A 14066-nucleotide genomic window follows, 5' to 3' on the forward strand; every position below is an offset into this window, starting at 1 on the left:
GGACAGCCCCATGCAGAACCTGCAGGCAGAACTCTCCTCCACACATGCTTGGGTTATTAACAACGTGGGGGGAAACTGAACAGAAAAAGGAGACATCGTATACAAACCAAAGAAACACAAGTTCATGCTCTCTCACAAGAAGGAATCCAAGCCTAAGAAAAGCTAACGGTACCTCAACTTGATGTCATTTTAATACTGCACTTTGGAGCCACCAGAGGGCACCAGAGAGAACATGCCAAAGTCCAAGTGAAAACAGAAGGTTGGGGGTGGATACAGAATGGAATGCCACCCACACCAAGTATTTAAAGAGTGAAAAGCCTCTTAGATCAGCCTTGATGAACCCGCCTACCTGCCCCAGAAGGCAGGAAGATCTAAGATGTTACCACAATAACACTGGGAGCTCAACCCCAAATTTCAACGGCGGGCAGTTCAATGCTGCTTTCCTGCACTAGGGTCAGGGTTAGGGTCAGAAAGTGAGCAGAGAGCCTCAGGGCCAGAAGGCACGGGATCAGGTGAGTCTACACGGCTGCTACTTCTTTTTTTCTAAAAAGAAAGAAAAAGCACCGCCTCTGCATTGTGTCAGGGAATCACCCGAGTTAGCACATTGTAAGTTGTCATGGTATCATTCCAGTTATTCTGAAAGAAGAAAATTCTCAGAATTATCCAAACTGAAAGAAGGCAGAAAACATTTTCAGCACTTGTAGAAAACAGGATGCTCTCCAGCAAGTGTTTCAGGCACAGGCATGGGGCAAAGCTTGTGTGCATTTTCTTAACTCGATAAGGACTCACAGGGAAAGCAAAACAGCCTCATGTCAAAAAATGGGATCAGTACTACAAAATGCTAAGACAACAAAGTCCTGTGTGTAACAGCCTTTGAAACAACTGACTCTCTGTTCAAACCTGAGAACTCCAGATGTACTACAGGTCAACACTCAGGACTGGACCCTGTATGTGGCCCCGAGCCTGGTTTCATCTTTTGTCCCGGGAAGTCTGTGCCCTGGGCTGATAGCCGCCCAGCTCAGGCAGGCTGATGGGGTGAGCACGCTTCTTCAACAACGGTCATGAGACATGCTGGCTGGCGCCAAATCACCATGAGTGGTTTAGATCTCTGGCTTGTGTGTCATGAGACATGAAATCAGCAATTCTACGGTTACAGTTTCTTACCACATTATAGTTTAACTCGACTAGAAACAAGTCTCTACAGTCACCATCTCAGAGGACCTTCCAGGGGATTCGTTGTCTACAAACAACCTCAGACGTGGCCAACTCTGCACACACTGTGGACCCAGATGTGCACCCACCACACTCACTACACGTGTGTACGAGGGACACTGACCAGCAGAAGGGCCTGAGGCCAATACCTATTTTATGACTAACTTGTTTGATTTCTGTCAGACTTTTCTTTTTTTAAATGAACATAAATCCCTGAAAGCAGATGCTGTGTTTTCTCAAAATGAACATACATCTTTTTCTTTGTACAAGATGATCTGAAACCGGAACCAGGACCCAGGGTCAGGCCGGCACTATCTGCTCTGCCCTGGCTTGTGTCATTCCAGGCAGGTATTCAGAGGGGCTGGTCCAGTGATGTGTCTGTGGCCTGCCAACCAGGCTCGCTGTGATAACTAGGAAGGACAGGAGTATAGGAGGAGCTTTGATAACAGTAAGGCTTCATGTAAATGTAGGGTACTTTTATTACAGTGGTAATAAATTAAATTAAAATCCTCTGTATATGTGTAAAGCTTTGTGGGTTACAGCTTTTTTCTATAGCATCTTGTTTAATTCTAACCAACAATACAGTGAACAAACGTTCTGCTGCTTCTTTAACTAGAGGCAGAGAGGTTAAGTAGCTTCGGAAGATGCACCATACTGAGACAGCAAGGAAAGCCAGGTCAGATGCTGAAGCCATGCAGCGCCGCCTCCTCACCATGCCTGACACAAGCACAGCGGCCAGCCAGACACACGCTGTGGGTGAAATATTTTAGCTTCCAGGAACCACAATATGGAAAGTGAAAGAAATTTTAATTTATAACATGCAATATATCAAAGTATTATTTCAACATGTAGGCAACATAAAAAGTTGAGTTATTTTTCTTTTGAGTTGCGGAGTCTGAAGCTATGTGCCAAGTGGCTGCATGCAGTTTGAACGGTACACGGTGGTTCCATACCTCCTCCTTCTAAATATTTAGTTATAGGAGAGTTTGTATTTAAACACAAATATGTGAAAAATAAACCAAATAAAACAAAAATTTTTTTAAATCCTTTAAAATATAATTGTAACAGAGTTATTAAAAATAAATTTCCTAATTTCAGCCTGATTTAATTTACAAAAATTCAGAAGCGTGTGGTATTCCACACACACACTTGCATATCTTTGTATTAACTTAAAAGAGAATTTTGAAAAGAAGGAAAGAATTTCAGCTTGTCAAAAATTCCTCAACTGTCAGAGAAAGACTGTGGACAAGCACACACAAAAATTCAAGGGCGTGAAGAAGCGTTACAGGGGACGGCTGCCCCTCAACAAGGGCAGCCCACCACCCTGTGAGTGCGGGCGAGGCAGACCACTTTATTCTAGTGCCCCTGTCCCCTGAGGCAAGACAAGCGACTGGACAAGCAGTGTGCTCGGCTGAAAAACTGGATTTTTCCCCCAACATCTGTTGCAGATAGTGGTGGGCATGTGGATAAATTCTGGCCAATTAGATGTAAACAGAGCTGTCAGTTGTGGCTCCTGGGAAAATGCTGGACTTCCCTGTGGACAGGAATAAGGCCTAATGTGATGGCTGGAATTGCAGTTGCCATCCTGTGACCATGAGGTATCCTGAGAAAGAAGCCACACTAAGGATCACAAAGCAGAGGTCAGAGGAGCCCTGGACCCTGCCTGCACTGCATGCTGCAGCTGCCAGGCCAGTCCCAACCTCTTCAGTGCGAGAGAAAAAGGACATGCCCCCTTGTTTAAGCCACTGCATGTTTAACCTTGCCTAAAACCCACCTGAGAAACGCTGGGCTGGAAGAAGCACAAGCTGGAATCAAGACTGCTGGGAGAAATATCAACAACCTCAGATATGCAGATAACACCATCCTTGTGGCAGAAAGTGAAGAGGAGCTAAAGAGCCTCTTGATGAAAGTGAAAGAGGAGAGTGAAAAAGTTGGCTTAAAGCTCAACATTCAGAAAACTAAGATCATGGCATCTGGTCCCATCACTTCATGGGAAGTAGATGGGGAAACAATGGAAGCAGTGTCAGACTTTATTTTTGGGGGCTCCAAAATTCACTGCAGATGGTGACTGCAGCCATGAAATTAAAAGACACTTACTCCTTGGAAGGAAAGTTATGACCAACCTAGACAGCATATTCAAAAGCAAAAGCAGAGACATTACTTTGCCAACAAAGGTCCGTCTAGTCTAGGCTAAGGTTTTTCCAGTGGTCATATATGGATGAGAGAGTTGGACTGTGAAGAAAGCTGACCGCCAAAGAATTGATGCTTTTGAACCGTGGTGTTGGAGAAGACTCTTGAGAGTCCCTTGGACTGCAAGGAGATCCAACCAGTCCATCCTAAAGCAGATCAGTCCTGGGTGTTCATTGGAAGGACTGATGCTAAAGCTGAAACTCCAATACTTTGGCCACCTCACGCGAAGAGTTGGCTCATTGGAAAAGACCCTGATGCTGGGAGGGACTGGGGGCAGGAGGAGAAAGGGACGACAGAGGATGAGATGGCTGGATGGCATCACCGACATGATGGACATGAGTTGGAGTGAACTCCGGGAGTTGATGATGGACAGGGAGGCCTGGCGTGCTGCAATTCATGGGGTCACAAAGAGTGGGACACGACTGAGCGACTGAACTGGACTGAAAACCCACCTATAGGGCTGTTGTGGGATCCATGAGACAGACTTGAAGACACACAACTCACGAACCCTGACCTTAATTTCAAGGGGACTCTGAAAAACCTCAAAGTCCCCTCTGAAAAGATGACAGTGCTAGAGTGAGAGACTATGTTTTAACCGCCCACCCAACTCTGTGTGTATCTGGAGAAATTCTCATTGTCCTCTGTTTTGCCTTAGGGTATAGCAACAACATTTTGTTTTTTTCTATCCTGCTGTTCTGAAAAATTCAAGTTGTTGGGAAGCTTAGAATTACATTAAAAAATGTTAACACAAACAAACAGGAGTTACAGGATGAAGCACGATCACTCTAAAGGTGGTCCACTGTTTTACTAATTTTTAAGCATATGTGGTTAGTGTTAACCAAAAATGACTATGAGAAGGAAAACTTTAAGAAGTTTGCTTTTCCATTTCCAGAAAATTTTTAGGGTTGCAGCAGTGCACTCACTCATTATCATCATAATAAATCAATTATTCTGAATGTAACAGACACTAATGTCTAGAGGAATTTAAACTTACTAGAGACGTCAGGCCTTCGCTGTCGACAACCCAATCTTCCTTTTCAGCCAATCTCTTTATGTCTGCAGTGAACACAAGTACACAAGCACATCTTACTATGGTTATTTCACTCAACTTCAGAGACATAAAAATCCATAAAGGTTATGGTTTTTAATTTTTTTATATAAGTTCGCAAAAAATTAGTGAAAACAGGGATAGGCTTCCTTGGCTCAGACAGTAAAGACTTCCCCTGCCAATGCAGGAGAACTGGGTTCAATCCCTGAGTTGGGAAGGATCCCCTGGAGAAGGAAATGGCTACCTACTCTAGCGTTCATGCCTGGAAAATTCCATAGTCAGAGGAGCCTGGTGGGCTACAGCCCATGGGGTCACGAAGAATCGGACACAACTGAATGACTAACACACACCTAATTCTGGATGACTCAAGGATTTAAATGTGTGTTACTCAGTGGATTTTTCTAATAAAACATTAATGTAAATAAAACTGTCTACTATGCAGCCCAATATGAAGAATGCCAGGCCAGGTTCACTGACAACTTCACACTTACTCAGCACTCCTGATAATATTCAACAGGTACAGTATAAGACACAAGGCATTTCCCCCGAGATTTCTAATAACCAGTGTGGACTCTCTCTGTCCTGCACGTTCCCAACAACAAAAGTGCGATGCCCATGGCGGGAGGAACAGACCTGGGCTCGGCTTGTCAGCTGGGCCAGGGGCAGACCAGCCAGCCTATGACACAATTTTCTAATAACCAGTGTGGACTCCCTGTCCTGCACACTCCCTACAACAACAGCACGATGCCCATGGCAGGAGGAACAGATCTGGGCACACTTAAGGGCGCAGCTCCTCACCAGGGGCAGGAGCCAGTTTTACGCAGACATGGCCGGCCTACGACAAAGTCCCAAGGAAGATACTAGCGGCCTGCGCCGTTCCTAACAACATTCTCAACTGTTTCTGAAACACGTCACACCCAAAAGGCTGCTCCGTAAAGATAATCTTTCTTGTCTATGACTATATGCAAAAACCCTGAAAACTCTAAAAGTATTAAGAAAATGAGCATCGCCTGTAGCTTCTGCTGCTAAGAGAAACTTAAGTCTTTCTTCTGACTTAATGCTGATGTTTCTAAATCAAAAATTTTAAATATACATGTATATTTTCCAAATTAAGTTCATACTTTATACACATTTTATAGTCTACTTTTTCCATTTGACATTTTCCATAAGGATGGTCTTATATCCTTAAGTGTTTTTCAAGAGTATCCATTTAATTTCTGCATGGCCCGGCATCTCAAAGTAAACAGGATTTGAAAGAAAAAAAAAACAAAAACTACATTGAACAGCGACAGATAATCTGAAATATTCAGATTTCTATAAGAGCATCTTTCTTGTTTTTGAGGATTTGGACACTGGACAGAGAGGCGTGTGTGGATAATGTTGTTGAACCAACGTCATCAGGTTCTCCGCAGACCTTCGGCTGTGTGTTGCAGTGTGACCAGCACACAGCGCACGCGGAGATCCAGGACGAGGTCCTGGATGGTCTGCAGCAAGTCGTTAGGGATCTCAAGGGCGGCCAGCGACTCATACGTCAGCCTGTGGAACAAACACAGTGAGACGAAAGTGAGCACAGGGGCCTGGAGTGGACCCTAGCATCGTTCTGGCGTCCCACCACGCTCCACGGCGGCACTGACAGGCTACCACTGTATGCTGAAAACAGGATTGTACAATCCATGACAGGGATTGTAACGCCACAGTAACACTGGTTAAACAGTGACAGAGGTGACACTCTCATCAGACCCAAGCATCAGGAAGGCTTAGGAGCTGAGTTATTAGATGACACACAGCAAACAGCGGACACAAAAGACAGAGCAAAACTCTTTGCTGAGTGTGTCTTTTTTTCCCCTAAAAAGACAAAAATGTTTGCCCCTTCTCTGGAGAATGCACCCACGTTTACCTGAGGGTCTGGATGACGTGAGCCAGCCACGGTCCAGAGAGCTCAGCCTTCCCTTCCCAGCCTCCGAGCTGTCGCCCGCCGCCCTCTGCCGCGCCGAGTGGGAGTAGGGCCCCACGGACCAGCTTCACCAGACACTGCATGACTTCCTGGATCATTTTCTACATGTTAACGAACAAGCAGAACTGCATTAAAAGGCATCAAACTTGACTGAATCAAGTGGGGGAGTCAGCCTGCACAAGACGAATGTCTTGAATGTATATCAGGCCTTCCAGTCACTTTGTTTGAGAACGCCCTACCCCAAGAAAGAGTCTACATACTTATCCTTAACTTACCTTAAAATCATTTTGTCTTTGCCTTACATTCTTTGATCTCTCAATGTGGCCTGACTTCTCAGCAGTCTGAAAAATGAAAATAAAAAAACAAAAACCTATTAGTTGTCTCTAGAAATAATTCATAAAAATAAGACATGCTTAGCTGTTGTATGTAAAGAGAGCATGAAATATGGTTATAACGTGATTAAAAGGAACGTATAAGTAGTAGTCTAAGTCTCTGATTAAGGGATGACTAATTAGAAAACCCTCATTATTCCAACAAGAAGCTATTTATCTTCTAAAAGCTTTAAGTACAATTCCCATAAATAAACCTAAGTATGAAGCTGAAGCTATCCTTTCTGTAGGTGAATGTCACATGCCGTTCTCGTCCACAACTTTCTACGGTTAAACCTACAGGCATGCAGCCCACAATGCTGCTCCAGCACCACTTCCCGGGAGTGGGTGTAGAGACGAGAGCAGGAGCAGCTCTGGGGGGGTCCACCGCCCGCCTCCCTCAGTGTGTGTGTGTGCTCAGTCGTGTCCGACTCTTTGTGACCCCATGGACTGTAGCCCACCAGGCTCCTCTGTCCATGGGATCCTCCAGGCAAGAACATTGGAGTGGGTTGCCATGCCCTCCTCCAGGGGATCTTCCTGACCCAGGGGTTGAACTTGCGTCTCTGGTATCTCCTGCATTGGCAGGCGGGTTCTTTACGAATGCACCACTTGGGAAACCCTGTCCCCACACTCCCCCCAACAGTATTCGAGACTGTAAGAGTTAAGAGTGAATGGTGGTATTTTATTTTTTAAAAATTACGCATCAGCACTCTTCTTCCAGGGATTTTAGTCCAGTTTGGAGGGAATGTATTCTAGAACTGACTGCAGAGTCATGTTTTCCTCTGATTTCTCTTTCTCCTTAGAGCAATGTGTAGAAGACCACTTTACATTGATTAAGAGAGAAATCTGTTCAAATGGATTTCAGTTAACTTTTTATTATCAAATTTTCTTACAACCAAATATTATTCTATAGAATGTCCTAGCAGGACAAACTTAGGACACTTTCCGAAGGAACAAGTCATCATGAAATGACATAAAAAAACTCACCACCATAACCTTAAAAGGTAAAACACTGGTGTATTTAGGCGGAGAACTTTAAGTTAGGAATAACTGCATTATAAATGACTGTGATACTGACACCAAGGTAATTTTAAAATACTTCAGGTAATGTCATTTTTTTAGGTATAAGCTAGAGAAACTGTGGAGAGTCATCTACATGATCAACACTTTTGACCTGAAGGAGGAAGACAAGGATAAGGATGCTGGTGTTTTCACCAAGAGTCAGACACCCTGACGGACAAGGCAGGCACACACAGACACACACCCCTCTCTGGCAGTAACTCACACTTCTTGTGCAACTTTTAATGTTTTTTTCTTTGTAGTGATGCTTTTTTGAAAGAATGAAAAATCACGATAATAATTCAACAAGCGAACTCCTAAGTCTCTTGGCCAACAACACTCAAAATTCTTTGTACACCAGGATTTACAGAAACTGATGCTTTTCTCCCTTTATTTTTAAGACACTTGAGAAGCAACTGAAGTGATGCAGAGCTGTGGTGAGATGTGACCAGAGGAGCTCATGGTAGAGTGACCATCTGGAAGGACAAGAGGCCCAGGGCGAGGTGTCCCCGTCCCCGGGGCTCCTACTGAGGCTTCATCATGCAGACGCACCTGACGAGACCCCTGGCGACTGAACGCAGCCTCCAGCCCTTCTCTCTGGGGTGGCACTGAAAGTTCCTACCCTCTAAACCCACAGCTGGTCCTCTGGACAACGAGCCTGGCCTCAGCAGGGAGATGAGACACTCACTAACATGCCTGCACTGTGACTTAGGAAGTCACAATATCAGAAGTGAAGATCAAGTACATATTTCTCATTATAAGTCACAAGATCACAGCTCCAAATTCACATTTCCAGCCCAAATCTTTCCTCGCAGAAAGATCTGCTTTCCAAATCTGAATTTCAGATTGCCTTCTTGGTGTCTGCAGAAGGCCTGAGCAGAACAGAGTGAAAGAGTGGCTTTCTGGGTCTGGAGTCTGCTGGCCTGCAGCTGGGAACCACAGGGTCTCCAGCACGCCAACTGTGGACCTCGGGGCTATTAACTCCACAGTCCTGGGAGACAGTTCCTTGGAACAAATCCATTCTCTCTATATATATGCTGCTGAAAACAGAGCCAACATCCTAGCAGCTGTTTTTCTGAGCCCTGACCACGCTGTGGCGGTGGCGAGGGACTCTGAAAGAAGGCGTAATTTGTCTCCGTGAAGGGTTGTGCCCATATAAAACTAAGTATCCTGACTGCCAGATGGCGTTTTTCTTATATCTGCCATAGCACTAAATGCTTGTCCAATGGGAAGATTACTTCAAAGTCCTTTGTCCTGTGAAATAGCTCTGAATCAACGGAAAGAGTAAAAATCAACCGTTAAAAACATCATACTAAAATTAAGGCTAAACTTTTCCACAATAGTTTTGCCCACCAAACAGGTGCTAGTGCATGCATGAAGACGCCGACCGGACAGAATAACCATGTAGACTCCGAGGGCGTCTCCAATCACGCAAAGAAGTGAGCAGGTGGAGTGAGTGGGTGGGGGAACCAGTTATAAGGCCTTCCTCTTCCAATTGTTAAAAAAATTTGTTACTTATTGTTTTTATTTGATAAAGAGTTGAATATCTCCAACATGCTGAATTATGTGCAGTTTGCCCTGCTTTTAAAAAGAAAATTTTGAAACAGGAAGAACATTTTAATTTACATACTTACTATGAGTTACATAATTTTTTAAAATGCTGATTCCTAATATTTAAAAATCTGGATACTTTAAAAGTTTTCACCTGAAAATACACTACATTTAAAATGTATCTAAAGGTGAGATCTTACCCTACTACTAACCATTTCACTAGCTAAAACCCTTAACTCTTTCCTGCACACACAGACCAAAACTCCTTTGTGGTGAGACCAACGGTCAGACTGCACTGTTTTGATTCACGTATGTTACTTCTCATGGCCGTGACTAGTCTGAAGAACTATTTGTTAAACTGTTGGAAACTCCATCTAAATCTTTTAACGGATGAACTCTAAATAAAACAAAAACAGTTTTACAACAAGAAAAGAAATTCAAGTAAGTTGCGACTAAATATTTCAGAGCTTTCTTGTATGAAATTAAATACCAAAAACCCTAGAATTCTTCCCAACGTTAATTTAAGTCTCTGGTTTCCACTCATGACGTGACAGTTCCCTCTCCTAACTCCTCCATTCCTCCCACTGTCCTCTGGGGTCTTACTAGCTTTCCAGTAGAGGGTAACTTAATTTAAAAACACACCCAAATCTGTGGAGTAAATTACACTTAACTAATATTACTATAAACTTTTAAGAGAAGTTTATGACTATTAATAGGTAGAAACTCCAGAGGCAAATCCACTCATACAACTAATTACAAGTGATTTCTTCTTTTCAGGGCTAATATTATTCCTGAGCTCATTTATTTTTCATCTGCAATTAAATACTTCATCTAGACATTTACCACAACTAGGTATAACTTGTAAGGCAGGAAAATATAGTCCCTTTTCACTACATTATTCCAGATCAAAAACTCTAAAAAGACTCAAAATGAGATAACTACTGTCCATGCAGAGGGGGAGAGCACCTCCAGAAACTGATACAACTGGAAGGAAAAACACTCTGCTGGAAAAAAACAACAACGAGTTTCAGCCAGTTTCCAGGGCACCGCTCCCTTAGGTATGTGAGCCCCTGCCTCATCGTCACCCTGCACATCTCTGGTCAACACCACTGCCTCACTTCTTACAGCTATGAGACACCTACTGTGTGCCAGGCCAACGACACTTCAAATACTGAAAGAATACTTTCTCCAAATAGTAAGAGCAACATCTTATTTATCTGCCAGATACTGTCATAAGCATTTCACATACCGTTAGCTGCCACATCACAGCTAGTCAGCGACACACACTGGGTGTTCAAACGCTGACACTCTGCAAAAGAAGCTATGAACACATCTGTCCAGGCACTGGTGTGGAGGCACCTCCTCTTTCCAGTCTCAAGAGGGACCTGCTCTGGTGGGGCAGGTAAGAGGGTGAGGGTACGACATGGCAGTGGGGGCGCTGCCTCCCACAGAGGCTGCTACCCTCACAGCCATGATGAATGAAGACATGGGCTGGTGGGGCCCATGTGCAGTGGAGCGCTGACAAAACCTGCTTCAGGACATCTGAAAGCATGCTCCTCCTTGGGCAGCAACAAGCAGGTCTGCATTTGTGAAGGCCAAACTCTGTACATGCTGTATGGGAGACTGACCTCTGCACAATTAACTTTCAACAGAGCTTTTTTATAACCACTAACAAAAGGCTCAGTCTACACCCTGGGACCTGGGGGTCGGTCACAGGTGGACAGGAAGGGGGACAGCAGAGCCGCTTCTTTACGTCCCTAACTTTTGTGCTACCAACTATGATCAGGACACTGAGCACATGTGCAGCTTCTGAGAATGTAAAGGCTTAAGCAACTTCTCAGGTGGATCACACAGGGGCCAGAAAACAGGATCTTTATGTTCTGTCCAACCGGGAAATTCCTTCTCACTTCAGACCCGGTGCAAGATGCGAGCATTTTCTCCTTGTTTTGTCATTTGCTTCCTGTTAAATGCACAACAGTCTCACCCACAACACGGCCTGACTGGCACTGTCCTCACCCCAGAGTCTTGTTCTCTGGGTGGCCGCCTCCCCAAACCCTCACCCACCTCCTGGGAGACACTCACTACTCTCTCTCTACAGTCAAGGGCCTCAGGCCAGAACAGGGAGGGCACTTGATCAAGGCCACACAGCTATTAGTGTTAGGGCTGAATAGAATTTTCAACTAATCTTAAAATATCTGACAATAGAGGCTCTGGGCTTCTGAGGTTTTAAAAAAGTCACTTCAAAATCTAAAATGATTAAAACTAGAAACTCACAATGACTGAGCTACATCTATAGTCAAATCTGTACACATACCTCGCTGAAAAGGCTTCCATTAACATATGAAATCCAGAGTTTCCAGAAGTTGGGCAGCTGACTTAAAACAAGCTTGGTCAATTTTTCAACAAATGCCACCCGATGGGGAGTTTTGCATCTCCACGCTAAAGGGGAAAAGAAGGTAACAGTATTAATATACTTTTGAATCAAGAGTGAAAATCTCTTTGAACAACTGCTGAACCCACAACTAACTTCACAGCAGGGCAGTGGTGCAGTCAGGAGCCCAGGGAGCCTCACAGCCGGGCAGCGGGGAGGGCAGGGGCCCAGGGAGCCTCACAGCTGGGCAGTGGTTAGGGCAGGGGTCCAGGAGCCCAGGGAGCCTCACAGCTGGGCAGTGGGGAGGGCAGGGGCCCAGCAGCCCCACAGGCAGGAAGGGAGCAGTCCTCCTGACCAGCCCAGTCCTTTCAGCAGGGGCTCCAGAAGGAAGGCTACTGCTCCAGCAAATTAACCACAAGCCTTGCAAGAAACACACTTATTTGCAAGTAACTGATAAAGTCTCACACTCTTTAAAGGGAGACAACAAAACCCAGACACTTAACTCTGAACATTCCCAGTGTCTGAGAAACAAAAACATGACTAGCCAGGATGAAAGGCAGGGGAAAGAGAATCAGAACGAGAAAACTGGGAGAAAACTAGTTAAGAGTAAATGACAGAGATGGAATTAACCCACAAGGACAATGTTCAAGTAAAGGAAAACACGAAAATGACGAGGAAAGAAAGGGAAGAAATTCAAAAGAACTAAATGGAACTTCTAGAGATGAAAAAACAATGTGAAATGTTTAGGTTAGCCACTGAAGATAAAACATCAGAGAAGCTGAAGGCAGAGTAATCAACTCTATAATGAAGCAGAGTGGAAAGACGGGTGAGGATCAGACCTCTGCAGTCTATGGATAACCCACTGGCTCAACAGACATGCCACTGGGGTCCAGAAAAGGAAGCAGAAAGTCTGACAAAGTGATTGCCCAGAATCTCCCAAATTTGATGAAACTTTCAGAATGTGATAAAGTAGATGCAAGAAGCTTGACAAAACCCATGCAGGATAAATCTGAACTACTCAACATGGATCATGGCAAACTAAGATCATGGCATCTGGTCCCATCACTTCATGGCAAATAGATGGGGAAACAATGGAAACAGTGAGAGACTTTATTTTGGGGGGATCCAAAATCACTGCAGATGGTGATTGCAGCCATGAAATTAAAAGGAGGCTTGGTCCTTGGAAGAAAAGCTATGACCAACCTAGACAGCATATTAAAAAGCAGAGACATTACTTCACTGAAAAAGGTCCATCTAGTCAAAGCTATGGTTTTTCCAGTAGTCATATACAGATGTGAGATTTGGACTATAAAGAAAGCTGAGCACCGAAGAATTGATGCTTTTGAACTGTGATGTTGAAGAAGACTCTTGAGAGTCCCCTGGACTACAAGGAGATCCAACCAGTCCATCCTAAAGGAAATCAGTCCTGAATATTCACTGGAAGGACTGATGCTGAAGCTGAAACTCCAATACTTTGGTCAGATGTGAAGAACTGACTCATTGGAAAAGACCCTGCCTGATGCTGGGAAAGACTGAAGGCCGGAGAACAGGACGAGAGAGAATGAGATGATTGGATGGCATCACCAACTTGATGGACGTGAGTTTGAACAAGCTCCAGGAGTTGGTGATGGAAGGGGAAGCCTGGTGTGCTGCAGTCCATGGGGTCACAAAGAGTTGTTCACGACTGAGTGACTGAACTGAACTAAATTGACTCGAGATGGAGATACAGTTCAGTCAGCCTCAAGTGTCACTTCTGAGTTAAGCCTGTTAGAGGGTCGGCTGGAGGCAGGGCAGCACAGAGCAGCAGGGCAGCACAGAGCAGCAGGGAGAGGTGCACACAGGGTTCACAGACACCGCACCGCCCTCGTCAGGGAAGGAGGTGTGCTCTGATGCTCAGCAGTCTGACTGTGGATCAGACCCTGGTGGCCTCTGCTCACAGGGCTACATGCTCCACACTGGACAGAAGCAAGCAGCCCCGTTCTTCCCGATATTTACTCCAGTGTCTGGTGGGAGCAGGGTAGTAAGGGGGAACACTGACAGTTATAGAGACAGCCTTTCATTTAGCACAAAAGAATCATCTGATTTTAAGTTGTGCTTACGATGGACATTCATTCATATTATTAATAAGTCTCTACTCTAATACTTGAAAGAATAATATGAAATACTTTGAAATAACCTTCAGAGGTATTTGAAATTAATAAGACATGTTTCTATTACCTCATTTGCATTCCTTATATTGATTATTGAGGTTATAAGTCACCAGTGACTGACAGCATCAACCTTTACATGAGTGTACTGTGACCACGTGTTTTA

General features: G+C 44.4%; 1 protein-coding gene across 5 annotated transcripts in view; it reads right to left on the bottom strand.

Annotated features, from left to right (window-relative positions):
- Positions 1–14066, bottom strand: part of EXOC2 (exocyst complex component 2) — a 125470-nt gene that overhangs the window by 46068 nt on the left and 65336 nt on the right. For all 5 annotated transcript variants that reach the window (XM_010852998.1, XM_010852994.1, XM_010852995.1 and 2 more), the window contains 5 exons: positions 11697–11821; positions 6680–6745; positions 6348–6505; positions 5865–5986; positions 4397–4458 (listed from right to left, as the gene is read on the bottom strand). In XM_010852998.1, the coding sequence (XP_010851300.1) occupies positions 4397–4458; positions 5865–5986; positions 6348–6505; positions 6680–6745; positions 11697–11821 (533 nt within the window). The remainder of the gene's footprint in view (positions 1–4396; positions 4459–5864; positions 5987–6347; positions 6506–6679; positions 6746–11696; positions 11822–14066) is intronic.

This window comes from Bison bison, unplaced genomic scaffold (assembly GCF_000754665.1).
Source record: "Bison bison bison isolate TAMUID 2011002044 unplaced genomic scaffold, Bison_UMD1.0 scf7180017864321, whole genome shotgun sequence".
Lineage (NCBI taxonomy): Eukaryota > Metazoa > Chordata > Mammalia > Artiodactyla > Bovidae > Bison > Bison bison.